General features: G+C 41.1%; 1 protein-coding gene across 18 annotated transcripts in view; it reads left to right on the forward strand.

Annotated features, from left to right (window-relative positions):
* Window positions 1-19,260, forward strand: part of PTPRK (protein tyrosine phosphatase receptor type K) — a 450,255-nt gene that overhangs the window by 413,979 nt on the left and 17,016 nt on the right. For 9 of the 18 annotated variants that reach the window (XM_075339909.1, XM_075339913.1, XM_075339917.1 and 6 more), the window contains 6 exons: window positions 1,511-1,547; window positions 4,719-4,816; window positions 5,274-5,390; window positions 11,267-11,421; window positions 14,875-15,010; window positions 16,918-17,076. In XM_075339909.1, coding sequence (XP_075196024.1) covers window positions 1,511-1,547; window positions 4,719-4,816; window positions 5,274-5,390; window positions 11,267-11,421; window positions 14,875-15,010; window positions 16,918-17,076 — 702 coding nt within the window. The remainder of the gene's footprint in view (window positions 1-1,510; window positions 1,548-4,718; window positions 4,817-5,273; window positions 5,391-11,266; window positions 11,422-14,874; window positions 15,011-16,917; window positions 17,077-19,260) is intronic. The other 9 variants (XM_075339911.1, XM_075339914.1, XM_075339919.1 and 6 more) reach the window with 1 other exon arrangement.

The raw sequence follows: 19,260 nt of genomic DNA on the forward strand, positions 1-19,260 counted from the left end.
TGCCCCTGCTTTAAACCTAACCACTAAATTCATACTGCTTGAACCATGGACAGTATGAATTGCTGCCAAGTATCTTTAACTCTAAAACACTGTATGGTTTCAGAGAAAACATTATTTTATTCAAAACCTATTTTTTTTTTTTAAAAGACAACTGGGGGGCCATAGGCAGAGACCTCCATTGTTGTATCCCTGCTCCACTCCATTAGGGTCTCTGCTATGTTGCAAAAACCTGGCGACAGATTCCCTTTAACCCCCTTCACAGCCTTGGACGTATTGGTACATCCAAGGTCGTGTCACTCCATTTAATGCGAGCTCGCACGGCTAGCCCTCATGTTTCCCTGCTTGGAGATCCACCTGCTCCTGTTAACGATTTAAATCTCATTGATAATATCTGACAACAGGATTCATTGTGCTCCGGTGTGGAACGCGTCATTCCCCACTCCCATTAGTGGCTACGTGACTTCATCACAGGTTGCAGATAGGTTGCCATGACAGCCAGGAGGCAGCTGATGACCCCTGTCACTGTCATGAGGTAGTTCCTGTGAATGCCGGCTGAGTGCCGACATACACAAGAGATCAGTATTTCTGCTGAAGCCATCGGAGTATATCAACTTCAAGTTGCCTTAGGGGACTAGTATAGAAAATAAAAAGTGAAAAAAAGGTTTCAAAACATACAAAAAATAAAATAACACAAGTATAATTCTCTTGGAAGAAAAAGAGGAAAAAATGAAAACCAGAAAAGCGTTGGGTGGTGAAGGGGTTAAAGGAAATCTATTAGCTGTTTTTGCTACCTCATCTCAGAGCAGCATGATGTAGGCAAAGAGTCCCTTTATGTATCACTTAGATTACTGTGTGCAGTGGTCCTGAGTTTTTCGAGATTTAGCAATGCAACATAGCTGAGAAAGCTAAGCTCTCCCATACCAGGCTGTGTCTATAAACAGTACAGCAGGATGTGTTCTGGACAGGTGCTTGCTTGCTGATGGTCACAGCAATGATAAACTACTGAAGCCTAAACAAACATATCAAGTAAGCAACAACACACTTTGTGATAAGAGATACATGGCTCAGTTCTCTGCATTAACCCCTACAGCATGCTGTCTTCAGATTACATAATAAAAGCCTGCCGACAGATTCCTTTAAAAGTTTGCTTTCACAGTGCTGGCATATCTGCTTACTAGAAAACATATTATTTATTTTTGTTTTCCTAGGTCCTGTAGAGCCATTACACTAGTGTCATTAGTAAAAGCTGTACTGACTGGTCCCCTTTAAAGTTATGTCAGTTTTAGTAAATGCTTGCACCCCTACTTAAAAAGAAAAAATAAAATCTTAAAACATTTAACTATCATTATTAAAATAGACTTGATGGCTATATTTCCCAGGGTTTAATAATAACGTTATTAGTCAGAATGTCTGAATGTAATGTTTGCCATTTTCCAATACTATCGCTTGTTCATGCCAAATGCTGAAAGTAGATAACAGAAAGTGAACGGTTATTTGCATGTTGTTTCAGGGATACCAGAGGCCGAGTCATTACATTGCAACTCAAGGTAAGACAATCTGTTGTTTTTGTCTGCTTTGTGTTTTCTTAGGTTATTATCTTTGGAAACGTATGCGAAGACATTCAAAATATGTCCTTTTATATAGTTGTAACACCCCTTTAATTTGCCGCCGGGGCAGGGTGTTCGGTAGTTCTCACCTTGATATGACGCAGTGCCTCCACCCGAATCTTGCTAGGAGCTCTAGTGGAATGCAGAAGGCTCTTTGTCTTCTGCTAGGGGTCGACTCGGGAAACCCCTACCCACGCTCCGTACACACTCACAATAACTGAGGTTAGAAATCTTAACAGGTTTATTTGCAGGAGGATGACAATGGTAATTGCAGGGAAAAAACAAATAACAGTGAAACGACAGGTAGTGTTATGCAGTATTCTACAAAAATGCAGGAGGGGCTCTTTGTAATAGACCTGAAGGTTAGGGGTAATGCTTCCTCTTTAACCTACACCACACACTCTGCTGACTACTTACAATCTACCAACTAACAGCTGCAGCCTCACAATTGACACAGTCCCAAATTGGGGCCCCAGTTGCCGCGGATGTCGGCGCGCTTGCAGTACGTTGGTGCACTTAAAGTAATGAAGGCAGTATTTCCCCAGGGCTGGTCCTATACAAACTCCCAGTTAGTGCAGTCAAAAGTCCTCTCTAGCAAGGCCTTGTAATTTGCTCCAGCGCACTTCTCAAACTGTAGAACTACAAGTCACAGCAATGTCCTACTCACTTCTGTCTGAAGCAGGTCTGTTCTCTCAGACTATTCCACACTGGGGCGTCTGGATTCAATGTCTGGGAGGGAGCTGGTACAGCAGGCAAAATCCTTCTTCGGCGTGGTAAACCTGGAAGGCCGCAGCTCCTGCTAATGGTGCCTCCTGTCACTTTCTTAGACGGTCTCTCCTCACACAGAGTTGCAGCTTCCCGCCTCCAAGATGACTCGGCTTCCTTCCACCCCTCCGTCCTGTTTCCTCCTCCCCCAGATTTGCAAGGCACTTTGGGAATTGTAGTATTCTCCAGTTCAACCAAAGAAGCAGCATCTGAAGAGGTGAATGTGGGTGGAACACTATAGATCGCTCCCAAAGCAGGTGTCACATAGTGAATTGTTTTATTGGCTTCCAGTATTGAACAGCACTTGTGTTATTTTAGTAAAGAATGATGGCTTACCTTTGAAAAGAGGGTCGTCTTTAGATGCCCAAGTTCTAATTCGTTCAATGTCCTGCAAGCTGTAGATTGAAGGGTTGTCCAGACTATTCATGAAAGTCTTCAGGCACTCTATATGACTGCAGACCTGTGAATCCTCACATTGTGTGCAGCACATACTGAAGATTCTCTGTGCCGGCTGCGAGAATAGGTGGTCACGTGACCGCAAGTATGCGATATTCATACTCCCAGCCATATTCCGGCTAGACATGTATGACCTTATACTAGTCTGAATGTATCCGGGAATTTGCGTATTGCATTCATGTGGCCGCATGACCGCCTCTTCTCCCCACCGACAGCGGGGAATTCTGACAGTATGTACTTTTGTGCGATTTGAGGATTGACATGTTTGCAGTCACATACTCACTGCAGATTTTCATGAAAAGCCTGCACAACCCCCTTAAGGACACATTCAGACTCTACATGTTTCTATCTATACTTTTCATGGATCAAACTGTTCTCTGGCACTATTCACATTTCCATGATTTTTCGTTTTTTTGGACACACTTCTTCCCATCCGCAAAATGATGTAATAGATGATGGGCATCCTTACCTCTTAAGCCCAATGGAACTTCTGCCTTCAAGTACATGGATGACGTACTAGTTGCATCTGTACGCTGTCTGTTTTTTACGTTTGCTAAGAGAAGATTATCTGCGTCCAGACTGGCAATAGATTTGAAATATCTGGGTGGTCCCGCTTCTATTCTGCAGCGACATTCTAAAACGTCACTGTATAGCAGTACAGATACAGGTGATTGTGTAGCTGCGGTAGTGGGGAGTCCCCATAGAGAAGGCAGAGATGGTTTATTACCGTCTGTGCCTTTACCATCTCTGTATACACAGTACTAAAAAAGCAGTCTGTAAACAGTAATAGGAAGCACTGATGGAACTTCTTCGTCCATACACAGCAGTCATGTGATCCCTATGTATAATGAGGGAGAAGGTGCCGCTGGATCATAGGGAGACCCAGACAGCTCTGCTATGTGCATTTCCCTTGTAAAAGGGGCTGAAATACCAGCCCCAATTACAACCGCAATAAGAGGAAAATAAAAACATTTAAAACCCCCCAAAGGTCTTTTATGACCTCCCATGTAGGGCACGATGTGTAAAATAAAAATAAATAAAAAATGACAGGTAAAAAAAAATGCAAGTGTCAAACCCAAACCATATTGCTTTTACTTGTCCCACCTCTGTTAAAGGGTCTTATATATAAAAAGTTGTGTTACAGAATGGGAAACACTTTTTTTGAATGTGTTAGTGATCCTATGTGGTCATAAAGAAATGAGAATAGCAGACACTTATTTTTCCACCAATATCACCTGACATTGGCAAGAAAAGGGGAATATGACTGGTGGCATAAAAATGAAGCCTCGGAAAAAAGGCGCAAAAATTTAATATCTCAACTCTTCAAATCTTAAATCTGAAAAAAATAACGGAAATATGTCTGGTCAGGATCAGGGTAACTTGGCCCAGCCTTGAACTGGTTAAAAAGCATCCCTAGTGTTTTGATGGATATGAAAATAACTGATGGTACAAATGAACGCACAGCCCGAACACTGCTGTAAATCCGACCCAAAATCTGGTAATCAGTCCCTTCTTTAAGTATCGAGAATGACACCATTCACAGATAATCAGCCCATATTCATAGTAATAATTGTATGAGTTCAATAATAACCAAGCTGAATGGATAGGATTTTCTAGAGTAAAAATAATGGCTCCATCATGCAATAGTTGGACAATTTACCCTACTGAATGTACAAAGACATACGCCTGAAATAATGCGTAATTATGTAGTTATAAATGATTCACAACCATGTGAAAAAACTGCATCGAATAGTGCCTGATTTTTCGGCAATATAGGCCAAGTTCAAGGGTGAAAAATCCCAGTCCTGACTTAACCAACAATTAATACATTTGGTCTGTGCTGTGAGATTTCGCTAATTCCCTGCCCTATAATCCTTTATCGTTTCCCAGGTCCAGTGCATGAGACGGTATATGATTTCTGGAGGATGATTTGGCAAGAACAGTCTGCCTGCATTGTAATGGTGACGAATCTAGTGGAAGTTGGCAGGGTAAGGAGTTTCTTTGGTGACCTATTTGGGTGTCCAGCCTCAACCATATTTGTAACTGCTTATGTTTCTACCAACATTGCCGTTATTGGACCTTAGTAAGTCTATGAAGGAGTCTATTCAGACACAGCGGTGTGTTCTGCACCGAAAATCTTTGAATATGCAGGAAAATTTGATTCCATTCTTCAATCAATTACACTGTGTAGGCAGTGCTTCTTATAATAAAAAAGACCCCAAGAGATGCCAAATTATTTTTCTACTATTAGATACGTGGCTGATGATACTCCACAGTGCTTGTCTGTGTATACGGAATTTCTTTTACAGTCTCTTTTCTCCCCAAAGACCTATGTGATTGACAGCTGCTGGTGATATTTGGAAAAAATTGAACCCTTAAAATGAAATTGCTTTATTGTTATCTAGATCACTATTACACGGAATCTATTGTGTTATGTGGTTACAGGTCAAATGTTACAAGTACTGGCCCGATGATACTGAAGTCTATGCAGATTTTAAAGTGACTTGTGTAGAAATGGAACCACTTGCAGAGTATGTGATCCGGACATTCACTCTTGAAAGGGTAAATACTTACAAATGTTTTGTTTTATCATGTATCTGCTTTCCCTTGCCCCATCCAAGTCATTTTAAAAGAAAACTTGCTTTCACAATAGCTGCTTTACTGAAATAAAAGTTGGGTCAGGGTCTGTGCGCACGCTGGGTTTTTGGTACAAAAATTGCTCATAAGGCCTAATTGTATTATCTATTTATCAAAACTGAATGATAGGGATACACTGAGTTTTATTCCTAACAGTGGATACACAATGCTTGATCCACAGGCAGCATGTATCAAGCGCTGGATGTATGCTTTCTGCCAGGCATGTTTGATTCTGAAATGCTGTATTCTTTCAGAGAAAAACCTCATTTCAAAGTCACTGGGGATCTGACCGCAGAGGCAACTAGTTGGAAAAGACGGTCCCCACCTGTTCCCCTTCAGTGAAAGGTCCCTCCCGGTATACATTGGTAGGGACAGTCCTTTCAGTCGCTGGCAACGGTTGGGGAGAAGCCCCTGGTGACCCACCTGTCCAACTAGACCCCCATATGGCTCCGTCCCTAGTGTCTTTCAAAGAATGTTTTTATCTGAAATACTGCAGTGTTTGTGTTACAGATACAAAGCTGGCAGAAATCATGCTACCTGTGTCCATGCTGCCCATGGATCGGGCACCATGTATCAGATGTCAGATTCCCTTTAAATTAACTCTAACCACCTTCGCAAACATTCCTAATGTTTAAAATCCTAAGTTTATTAATAGTGATGAGCCAGCGTGGTTGTCACTTCTCGTTACTCGATCAACCATTGGGGTTCTCGGGGGCAAATTGAGTATTGAGTATAATGGAAGTCCATGGGGATGTATTTTTAAGCTTTTATGTTCGATCAAGTAACAAGCAGTGGTTAGCACACTCGCTCATCACTAGTTATTAACTGTTTGGAAGGGGACTGCCTCTTTGATTTAGGCAGCACAGTGGCTCAGTGGTTAGCACTGCAGTCTTGCAGCACGGGGGTCCTGGGTTCAAATCCTACCAAGGACACCATCTGCAAGGAGTTTTTGTTCTCCCCGTGTTTGTGTGGCCTTCCTCCGGGTACTCCGGTTTCCTCCAACACTCCAAAACCATACTAATTGAGCCTCACAATCTAGGTTCCCTATGTGCCCCAATCAGTGTTGCCATTGTATGTAAAGCGCTGTGGAATTAACAGCGCTATATAAATGAATAAATATTATATTATGTTATTATTTTATTTAAAAACGAAATCGGATCAACCAAGCGGTGCTAAGAAAATGACCCGATTGTTTAAATCAGGATTTCTGTTACACATATTATTAAGCAATTTTTGCCAATGTTTTTCTTTTTTTTTTTTGTCTTCACATCACTAATTTTTATATATATAAAAATAATCTTGCAATTTTTACATCCCTCTATACATAGCTGGTAATATATGACCCACCAATCACACAGCTCCCCTCTTTTCACAATGACCTTCACACTGACTCATTAGATACATCAATACAAAAGAGAGGTCGGGATCTGGCCACTGTGGCTATGTACATGTGTTTCCTGCAACAATAGTAAGTATGGTTCTAAAAATAAACCCCCAGTGACCAGAGTTAAAATTGCAAGATTTCTGTTATAATTTTTAATAAAAATTTGTGATCTGTAAGAAAAACAAAAACAAACTTATTTGAGCAATAGGTCATTTTCTAATGATGGCTTTCCTTGAAATTATGGCAGCCAGTGCTAATTGTGAAAATATGAAAGCAGAGGGGCAGCCAAAAAACATAAGTCATATTCATACAAGTTATGTGTACTTCCACTTTCACAACAAAATGATTATAGTGCACTGTAATGTTTTTATGGGGTTTTTTTGTTTTTGTTTAATCTCTCATCAATTTTTACCGGACCACCCGGAGACTGTACAGTAGGCGCCGCTACACTGAACTACGCAGAACCCTTTTCCTGCAGTTAGGCTACTGTCTTTAGTTGCAAAGCAAGTGTCTCACAGCCCCCCCTCTCCTCCTGGCACCGAACATGGCAGCTAAGAGCCACAAGTAGGATGCTGCTTAGTTTGATGTAGCCCATTGCTCACAGGTTTCTGCAAAATTTGTGATTGATTTAGAAAAACTATTATACTGTAGAGTCCTACACTATAATACATTTCTTGTAAAAAAGGAAGTACTCTTTAATCCAGAAAAATATTTCATCCTAGACTATAGTGAAACAAGGTCCTCAAATAGTAGAAATGTAAAACTTCTTATGAACCTGCTGAAGCTACAGCTGCCACATTCCAGAAATGTCCGTCAGCTGCTGTTAGGTCACCAGATGGCTGTTTTGATTGGCACAATTATTCTTTAGTATTCTCATGGTTTATTTTAGTCACACCATTTAGTATGAAGGCATTGTATTTTAAAGTACAGAAAGTAAAGAAATACATCAATAATGTCTTGGAAATTTTGATTTTTTTTTTTATATTCTTTTACCACTATAATGAAGAGAAAGTTAAAACTAGCACCCTATCATTTGTGTAAGAGATTACTAGCAATTTTGCCCATTGTCTAATATGTTCAGTTCTGTGCTGCCAAAATTTTTAGGAATATCACACCGATTAAATTCTTCTGAACTTGCTTATTTTATTGCAAATTTCTAATAATCATCCATGTGTATGGGGACTCCTGACTTTTTCCAAACCTTCTGACCCTCATTCATGTGATGAGAGGCCTACTGACGTTTCCCAAACTTTTTGACCATCATGCATGTGTATGTAGAGCCTCCTGACTTTTCCCAAACTTTCTGCCCATGATCCAAGTATATGGGGGCCTCCTGAGTTTTTTCAACCTTTTCTTACAGTCGAAAAAAAGATAGACCTATTCGCTCACCAGTCCTAGTTCCACCTGTTCCACATGGAAATGAAGTGCACGGAGCCACCCAGGTCAAGGCTTCAATAAAGTGAGATAGAAAAAAATCCAAATCTCCAGCATCCAAACTCCATGTTCATTCCAATTTATTTAAAGATTGTGAAAGACACAAGCCACCAGACAAACTACTGCTATGCACAAACACCGACACATTTCGACTATAAAGTCTTATTCACAAGAAGACTTTATAGTCGAAACGTGACGCTGTTTGTGCAAAGCAGTAGTTCGTCTGGCGGCTCGTGTCTTTCGCAATCTCTAAATAAATCGGAATGAACATGGACTTTGGATGCTGGAGATTTTGATTTTTTTTCTATCTCCCTTTTCTGACAATCATCCATGTGTATGGGTGCCTTCTGACTTTTCCCAAATGTTCTGACCATCATTCATGTGTATCAGAGCCTCCTGACTTTTTCCAAACTTTGTTACGATCACTCGTGTACTGAGGCCTCCAGACTTTTCCCAAAGTATCTAACCATCGATCCATGCGTATGGGGGCCTCCTGACTTTCCTCAAACTTTTTAACCATCATGCATGTTTATGTATGGCCTCCTGACTTCCCAAACTTTCTGATCATCATCCATGTGTATGGCGCCTCCTGACTTTCCCCAAACTTATTGACCATCGTGCATGTTTATGGGGGCCTTTTGACTTTCCCCAAACTTGTTAACCATAATGCATGTGTATGTAGGGCCTTCTGACTTTTCCCAAACTTTTTAACAATCATCAATCTGTATTGTGGCCTCCTGACATTGTCAAGTTATCCTTTTATAGTTAAACCTCGGATCATCTTGTTTTCATCACTGATAATCCACCACCAGAGGTGTGTGGCCTTGGCTTTCTACCGTCTGTTCACTGAAGGTGGTGTCACACACAGCGACAACGACATCACTGCTAAGTCGCCATTTTCTGTGACATAGTAACGACCTCAATAGCGACGTCGTTGTGTGTGACACATAACGATCAGACCCCTGCTGCGAAATCGCTGCTCGCTCCTGAATGTTCCAGGTCATTTTTTGATCGCTGCTATCCCACTGCGCCATGATGATAAGCTCAGCATCCTTGTGTTTGACACCGCAGCAGCGCCGGTCGCGATGACGCTGAAGGCAGTGACGTAGGACTGAAGGTAGGACAAGGGCGTGTTTTTGCGGTGTATTTTGCAACGCCCCTACGACTCCGATTGGTGGTTACAACAGCGTTCCGATTGGGTACCTTGCCGAAGGCGTTACCGTGATTTCATTCTTTAAGTTCCATTCTTTGTTCCACGTAGTAGATTCTCTGTCTGGTGTCGCTAGTGTGTCGTTCTTTGTGGATCTGAATGAAATGAAATAGAATGAATGAAAGCACTACTGTGTCTTCCTTTGTTTGGCACGGTCACCCAATCAGGCGCCGCTGTAGGGATCACCAATCGGAATAGAGGGGTGTGAAAAAGGCAACACAAAGGTGCTGTAGCGATCACCAATCGGAACAGAGGGGCGTGAAAAGAGGCAACGCAAAACATGTCTAGGGGTAAACACCACGCCTCTATCAAGGTCTGAGTCGTCGCATAGCGACGCGTGTGATACCGCACAACGATCGTCGAGGTCGCTATGATCGCTGCTCCGCCGCTGCTTAAAATTACATGTTTGACAGCTTACTAGCGATCATCTAAGGTCGCTGTTACGACACAGGAAATGGTGACGTAACGGTGACGTCGTTGTGTGTGAACCCAGCCTTAAACACATAAGTGTTTGAGTGAGGAGAGATAGCTGTAGGCCAAGAAAGCAACACGTGTTTTCTGTAAGGCGGCTTTTACCCTGTTCTTTGGCCAAAAGCCTTCCTTAAAGCTTCTGAAGTACAATTAGATTTTAGTGTATTGTATATCACTGTAGACGATACTTCCAGGTACACAAAGGAGCCCTTGTACTGGCTTTAACTCAATGACAGATCTTGCATCTCAAACTATAATAGCTTGTGCACATAGCCGTATTAGGGAGAAGACTTTCCTGATCTCCTGCTATAAAATGTGATCACATCATAGTAACCACATTTATTTCCATAATGGTAGTCACATGCGCCATGTTTTATTGCAAACATTTTTGCAACTTATCTGATTGAAGGTTTGCATAAAACATCCCTTTTCAGATAAATGGAACTGATTTTCGGCTGCAATAATGTCTAAAACATATAATGTATAAATATACCCTATTGCAGCCATATGGATGAGTAATGGGATGCAGCCGCTCTTAATCCAAACCAATTGTCATCTGTCTCTGTACTGAGGTGCACAAATTAGAGGAGGGGAGGTTTGGGGTGCCCTCTTTTGTCTGTACTGTTGTATATTTGGAAGAAAATAAAACACATTATACAATAAAATTGTATAACCATTGAAAAACAATAAACAAAATAATAGTTTGGATGAGTGAAAGATAATCTGTTTTGCCAAAACCGTAGTGTAATCAGAAAGGGGTTATGACACTATTCCATTATTACGGGATTTATGCATTTTACGCATTGTGATTTGTCTGTAATTGCTATACTCAATGCACAGATGTAAAATGTTGCTGTTGTCACTACATTACTTGCATTATGCCTTTGTTAGACAAGTGAAAAGCTAACTGTATGTGTAGCTGCTTGTAGTGGCGGATGCATGCTCTCCTCTGGATTAATTATTTGTTACCTCTCTGTGGACATTTGTTGCTTGTAGTGCAGCGAAGCGAGCTTCTTTCTCCTGCAGATAGCAGTTTGGTGGAAATTGATTGCTTGATAGTACTATAAAATATCCTGGAATAAAGCAATCATTTGCCATCAACCCGCTCCTTGATGGTATAAGTCAGTGAAACGATGATGCTCTCACTGCCTGTAATACTACATTTATTTAGCGCTAACTGTTGGGTATTTTAAAAGTTGTTTTTCCCCCACCCATCATATGTATAAATACTGCTGAATGTGTCCACGCCAATGCTGTACCTGGGCAACAATATATTATTGGTTTTTTTTATTTTTCCTCTAGAGAGGATATAATGAAATCAGGGAAGTCAAGCAGTTCCACTTCACAGGTTGGCCTGACCATGGCGTACCATACCACGCCACCGGACTATTGTCCTTTATACGAAGAGTGAAAATGTCCAACCCTCCAAGTGCTGGACCCATTGTGGTTCATTGCAGGTTAGTGTTTGGATTTTGCTATTGGTGTGTCACAAAAAAAAAATAACCTAAACATGGTGTTGTACTCCTACAGCTAAATTGTATCATGTTACATTTGTTACAAAAATGGAGGCATGCTAAAATTTTGTGATAGCGTCTTACATTTTTTTTTTCCTATAAGAAATGATAGAGAATTTGATTAATTTGGCAATATTTGATGAAGTGGTAAAAAAAAGTTGCTGTTTAATTGAAATAGAGGCAGGAGGGTTTAAATGGAAACTGTCAGCAGGTTTTTACTATGTAAGCTGAAGACAGCTTGCTGAAAGGGTTAAAATATAGAATTCTGGGATGCCTGTCTTGTCAAGGTCCATCTGTTGTTTGTTTATTTGCTATGTTTGTTTAACCATCAGGACTTTTCATTGCTCAGTCCAGCACACCCCCTCCTCTGATTGATACTTCACTGTCATAGTACAATTTCTATAGAGAGCTTGGTGTGGGTGGGAAAGCTCTCCTGCATTGCTAAATCTAAAAATTCTGATTGTGTCAGAACAGCTGCAGCCAGTAATCTAAGTGATACATTGTTGGATTCAGAATCTCTTTGCCTAGAGCATGTCTCTCTCAGATTTGGTAGCAAAAACCTGCTGACAGATTTTTTTTAAAGGGACTCTGTCACCAGATTTTTGCACCTGAATCTGAGAGCAGTATAATATAGAGACAGAGACCCAGATTCCAGTGATGTATCACTTACTGGGCTGCTTAGTGTAGTTTTGATAAAATCACTAATTAATTAACAGTAGATTATCATAAGAATACTACTTAGCGTGCTGCCAAGTAGTCCAATATTCAAATAACAGCTTGATCTGCAGCAGCGAAAACTGTGATTTTATCAAAATGACACCAACTAATGTAGTAAGTGAAACATTGCTGGAATCGGGGTCTCTGTCCCAACATTATGCTGATCTCATATGGGGTGGCAAAAACCTGGTGACAGATTCCCTTTAAATCACACTATGCACAAAAAAAAGCAAGTTGGAACTTTTCTTGTAACGTTTCCATTTTTAATGACTTTCTAAACTTTCCGGCAAGGATGTTTACTAGCTAAGGCATCCTTATGTTAATTTCTTCTGCCGGCCTCATTTCCTGCCTTTGCTGTAAAGTAGAAAGTTAAACCAGTCTGTTCCGACAATGTGGACTTTCTGCCATGCCATTAGATTGGAGCCACGTTTACCTAAATACTGGTGTCATTTTGAGACAATGAGTTGGCTGCTTTAAATAACTCAGAGCAGCGCTGTTACTTCCATTTTCCTGAAAGAAGGAGATGGAGAATGCACCTCTAATAAATCAGACTGTCGAATGTGCTTCTCCGCTTGTTTTATTCAGGCGGCGGTGAAGTGTAAACAAATAGCTGTGCCGAAAACCTCTTGGTATTGATCTTCCATGATTGAATGCTGAGGCAGGCCGGAGAGTGGGAACACAGAGCAGTTATCTTCTGCCTGTGCCAGACCTACTAATGAGAACCAGGGGATGTATGTGCTGCACTCATATGCATGGGATGTAACCTATTGTCCACCCCACAGTCTATTATCATGTCAGGCCAGATGCCTAGCAGGCAGCGTACACATTTTTTTATTTTTCTACAGGTCTTAATTTTCCTTTTTTTTGCTCTATTATTTCACAAATTCTGCTCTTCTTCTGGAAAAATAGAACTCTAAACAGCGGTTTGTGGCACAATTGTGCGCACGGACTCTTTAGGAAGCCTATTCACTGTAGGAAAGTTTAATTGTAAAGATGCCATAATCCATACTGTACTCTGTCCCCAGAACCTCTTTACTTTTGTCTGTGAGAAAAGTAAGAATGGTTATTAAGGAAAATGGCAGATCTAAGGTATTTTATCAGTGAAGTATCATCATTTCCCCCAGCTTTATCTCCTCAATATGGCTCAGTAAAAGCTTTAGCTAAAGAGCGGCAATGAGTCAGAGAAAATGACTGCTAGTGGAATATCAAAGCAAATTCACATATTGAATAGCGTTCATAGTTCTCCTGATCCCATATTACTGTGAGTCCTTTATAAAGGTCTGCACTCTAGTAGTTATGTACACCATTCATGGAATTCCCATTCTCTCCCCATTGGGACAGTTTAATAGATTGTAAGGTTGCTTTTAATTTTCCCAATTTGTGTTTCATACCTCTGAGCTTGAAAAGTACATATATATTTTGGTTATTTTAAAGCAGTAAAAGGGTTGTACTAAGTATATTTAGGGTAAGGGGTACTTTACACGCTGTGACATCGCTAGCAATTGCTAGCGATGTCGAGCGCGATAGCACCCGCCCCCGGCGTTGTAACGATATATGGTGATCCCTGCCGTAACGAACATTATCACTACAGCAGCGTCACAGGCACATACCTGCTCTGCGACGTCGCTGTGACTACCGAACAATCCCTTCCTCAATGGGGAGGTGCGTTCGGTGTCACAGCGACGTCACTAAGCGGCAGCCCAATCAAAGCGGAGGGGCGGAGATGAGCGGGACGAACATCCAGCCCACCTCCATCCTTCCTCATTGCTGGCGGGACGCAGGTAAGGTGAGGTTCCTCGTTCCTGCAGTGTCACACATAGCGATGTGTGCTGCCGCAGAAGCGAGGAACAACATCGTTACTGCAGCAGCAACGATAACTGGGAATAGGGGGGCATGTCACTGATTAGCGATTTTGAATATTTTTGCAACGATTCAAAATCGCTAATAAGTGTCACACGCAATGACATCGCTAAAGCAGCCGGATGTGCGTCACAAAATACGTGACCCCAACGAGATCGCTTTAGCGTGTAAAGCCACCTTAAGAGATTACATATTGATAGCTGGGCTTCCGACTGATGGGAGTCCCACCAATCCTGAACACAGGGCTCCATGACTGAACTGAGCAGAGGTTGCGCAAGCACTCATCCGCTCCATTAATTTTCTACAAGACAGCTGGAGATAGCGGAGTACTGTGCTCTCCAGCAGTGCCACAGAAATGGAGAAAGCAGATACACAGACCCTCCACTCCATTCATATGGGGATCTGCAGATCCATGATTGAACTGAGCAGAGGTTGCACATGGGCACATCCGCTCCATTCATTTTACAAAAGACAGCTCGAGATAGCTGAGTACTGCACTTTCCAGCAGTGCCACAGAAATGGAGAACACAGATGCACAGACCCTCCATTCCATTCATGGCACACATCCACTCCAATCGTTATCCACAAGACAGCTCGAGATAGCTGAGTACTGTGATTTCCAGCAGTCCCACAATGGAGAAAGCAGATGCACAAGCCTCCACTCCATTCCTATGTAGAGCCCTTTTCTCTAATCCGTTGATGGTCAGTTATCAGAGTCCTAGCGATCAATAAGTTACACCTTATCCTACCTTAAGTTCTTGTTGACCAGATGTCGTGCTATGTATGCCCATGCTGTCATTGTTTCCTTTCATTTCATAGCGCTGGCGCTGGCCGCACTGGCTGTTACATAGTTATTGACATCATGCTGGACATGGCAGAACGGGAAGGAGTTGTAGACATCTATAATTGTGTCAAAGCTTTGCGTTCTCGCCGAATCAACATGGTTCAAACAGAGGTAATTATCTACTTTCCTTCATATTAACTTCAAGTTGCATGCAGTTGTAGTCTTCTGTTTTATCTATATGCTAAAGCAGCTCTACTCAGGATGTGCTGCGATGTAATTGGCTGGGATCATGAAAAATGAACGCATTAGTGACTAAGTGCATGTGAACATGATATATTTTTTTTCTCTAGAAAACCCCCATGAAAAAGAACGCTTAAAATGCTAAAAAGAATGGACTTGTCCACTATAATGTCATAATGACTTGGTGTGCACATTTGGTATTTTGTGAGCTTTTTTTTAACCATTTAAGGCTTCAAAAGCCTTGAAACTACACTATTGTATACGTGATGTAAATAAAAAACAAAAAAAAAAAACAGGCAGCATTGACGCCGCAAACTAGTCGAGACACTACAAGAGCCAATTCTGGAAAAAAGCCACCGGTAGTTTCCTACAGCATTTTACAATTTGAAGGGAAAAGCCCGTGTCTGAGACTTCATGTGCACATACTCTTAACCCCTTAACAACCGCGGGCAGTAATATTATGCGGTCATAGTGTTAATCCCTGTGGGCGATCAGTGCACATGTCAGCTGATTTGTACAGCTGACGTGTGCCTGCCAGGCATAAGTGGAATCACATTCCGCTCGTGCCTTTTAACCTCTTAAATGGAGCTGTCAATATGTGACAGCGCCATTATAATCGAGATCTTGCTAAAACTTTACTTACAGGCCGATACCGGAAGTCACGTGACGTGATCATGTGGATCCAGTGGTTGTCATGGTAGCACAGGGTCATGGTGAGGATTCCTGTAGCTCACATGACACAGGTCCTGTAAGAAACAGCGGAGTACTGGCTGTTAGAAGAGATGATCATTTCTCCTGGTCTGAGCGGTGCTGCTCTGATCTAGAGAAATGAATGAGTGATCAGACAGCTGATCCTTATAGCCCCTAGAGGTACTAGTAAAGTAAAAAAAATAAAAGTTTAAAAAAAAGTTTGGAAAAATTAAAAAAATATAAAATAAACTTACGTTCAAATCACCCCTCTTTCGCCCCATTGAAAATTAAAGGGTTGAAAAATATACACACATTTGGTATTGCTGCGTTAAGAAATGCCCGATCTATAAAAATATAAAATAAATTAATCTGATCGGTAAACTGTGTAGCGGCAAAAAAATCCAAACGTCAAAATTATGTTTTTTGGTTGCGCAAATTTTGCACAAAATGCAATAACAGGTGATCAAAACATAGATTCTGCAGAAAAATGGCACCGTTAAAAACGTCAGCTCGAGAGGCAAAAAATAAGCCGTCACTGAGCCATAGACCTGCTAAAAATGAAACCGCTACAAGTCGTGGAAAATGGCGCAAAACATACGCCACTTTTTTCGGACAAACTTCTGATTTTTTTTTAACCCCTTAGATAAAAGATAGCTACTCATCTTTGGTGTCTATGAACTCGCACTGACCTCAGGCATGACAGTGATGCATCAGTTTTACCATATAGTGAACACCGTGAATAAAATATGTAAAAAAAAAAGCGCAGTTTTTTGCTATTTTCCAGTACACTATATGATAAAACTCATGGTTTCATTTAAAAGTACAGCTCGTTCCGCAAAAAAACAAGCCCTCACAGACCATATTGACTGAAAAAATAAAAAAGTTACGTTTCTCATAAGAAAAATGGCAAAAAAAACGGAATGCGCAAAATCGGCCGATTGTAAAGGGGTTAAAGGGGATCTTTCACTAGATTTGTTTTCCCTACGTTTCAAAATTATTCCCCTTATAGTACCTGTACAGAATTTCCCTTCAACCAACTGGACATATACTGCAGAATGTTTGTCGTAGAGGAGAAAAACTAATGAAGAAAATGGAAGAATCAAGAGAGAGGCCCTCCTTCAGTCATTTTTTTTTTCATGTGTACACAGGAGCAGTATATCTTCATCCACGATGCCATCCTTGAAGCATGCTTATGCGGAGAAACTGCCATTCCAGTCTGTGAATTTAAAGCCGCATACTTTGACATGATCAGAATAGACTCCCAGACCAACTCGTCACATCTCAAAGATGAATTCCAGGTATTATCAGTATGTATTCTAGGCTTCTCTCTTTTTTTAATGTATTGCAAGTATTTCATGTACATTTCATGTTTTTGAGCTTAAATGCCCTCCTTTTTGTCTTGTATTTAGCAATTTGGGGAAATGCAAATTCATTTTTAGGGAAGAAAAATACATTATCAAACTGCATTTTAGAAATCCAGCTTATATAATTAAAAGAAACTTAATTTTTTACTTTAACGTAAAGCTCTTCATTTGTGGCTCCTTTGAGGAAGAGACTTGTACATAACTTCTCTGAGTTATGTGCAGTGTACGGGTATAGAGAACAGGCACAAAGCTCTAATGTTCCCATTTTAGTCTGCTTCATGGAGACAAATGTGCTCCCCCCTTCTCTTGCTTAGCAGGGTCTTTGATCTAAATAGGCTATCAGAAGCAACAAGCAGAGATACAAGGGTTTTTTTTAACACTATTTTTCCCCAAAATAGAGCTTCACTTTAAAGGTGTTTTTTGGTCAATAGATTCATTACTTATGTCACTCAGTGACTTCAGAGTGGCTATTGCACACTGTCAGGATTTCCCTCTATTTTCAAGTTCAAGCAGTTGTCACACTGCAAGGATTTCCCTCTATTTTCAGTTCAAGCAGTTGTCACACTGCCAGGATTTCCTTCTATTTTCAATTCAAGCACTTGTCACACTGTCAGGATTTCCCTCTCTTTTCAGTTTAAGCAGTCCTCATGTGGCCGCAAGTATGAGAATTGCTTGGTTGAGGAAAAGTGACTATAAAAGTGACTATAGGTATCTTGTGACCTCTATATTCTATGGAGAGAGGCGGATGAAAAGCTAGTTGGCACTTGACCTCAATTATGAAAATCACATTCTTGTGGAAATTTGATGACTGCTCAATCTGGCAATAGAAGGAAATCCTGACAGTGTGAAAAATGCACATTGTCAAGATTCACCAATCTATAGTCACATAGTGATTGCAGACGTGTATATAAAACCCAGAAAACCCCTTTAACCCCTTAACGACCCATGACGTACCGGGTACGTCATGGATCGTGTGCCGGTAAGCCCTGCCCTGCCGGCGGCGAGACGCGCACATATCAGCTGTTATCAACAGCTGATATGTGTGCCTGCTAGCCGCGGGTGGAATCACTTCCACCCGCGACCATTAACCCCTTACATTTCGCTGCCAAAGTCTTGGCAGCGATATGTATATGGGCGCCGCCATGACAGTGACTTACCCCGCCCCCACCGGAAGTCACGTGACATGATCACGTGACTTTCGGCGGTTGCCATGGTAGCACAGGGTCATGTGATGACGCCTGTAGCTAACATGACTCACTTCCTCTCAATGCCGGAATACAGCCGGCATTGAAAGTGAAGCAGCAAATCTGCAGTTCTCAGCTCTGTAGCTGAGATCTGCAGATAGTGCAGAGCGATCAGATTTCTGATCGCAATAGCCCCCTAGGGGGACTAGTAAAATAAAAAAAAAAGTAAAAAAAAAAGTTTTAAAAAATTAAAAAAAAATAAAAAAACCTAAAAGTTCAAATCACCCCCCTTTCAACCCATTGAAAATTAAAGGGTTAAAAAAATAAAAAATACACACATATTTGGTATCGCCACGTTCAGAAATGCCCGATCTATCAAAATATAAAATCAATGAATCTGATCAGTAAACGGCGTAGCGGCAAAAAAATTCCAAACGCCAAAATTACGTTTTTTGGTCGCCGCAAACTTTGCGCAAAATGCAATAACAGGCGATCAAAATGTAGCATCTGCGCACAAATGGTACCGTTAAGAACGTCAGGTCGAGACGCAAAAAATAAGCCATCACTGAGCCTCAGATCCTGAAAAATGAGAACGCTACGGGTTTTGGAAAATGGCGCAAAACGTATGCCACGTTTTTTGGACAAGCTTGTGAATTTTTTTTAACCCCTTAGATACAAGTAAACCTATATATGTTTGGTGTCTACAAACTCGCACCGACCTAAGGCATCACATAGATACCTCAGTTTTACCATACAGTGAACACGGTGAATAAAATATCCCAAAAACTATTGTACAATCCCACTTTTTTGCATTTTTTTCCGCACTTGGAATTTTTTTGCCGTTTTCCAGTACACTATATGGTAAAACTTATGGTTTCATTTAAAAGTACAACTCGTCCCGCAAAAAACAAGCCCTCATATGGCAAGATTGACGGAATAATAA

The sequence above is a fragment of the Anomaloglossus baeobatrachus genome, chromosome 3 (genome assembly GCF_048569485.1).
Source record: "Anomaloglossus baeobatrachus isolate aAnoBae1 chromosome 3, aAnoBae1.hap1, whole genome shotgun sequence".
Classification (NCBI taxonomy): domain Eukaryota; kingdom Metazoa; phylum Chordata; class Amphibia; order Anura; family Aromobatidae; genus Anomaloglossus; species Anomaloglossus baeobatrachus.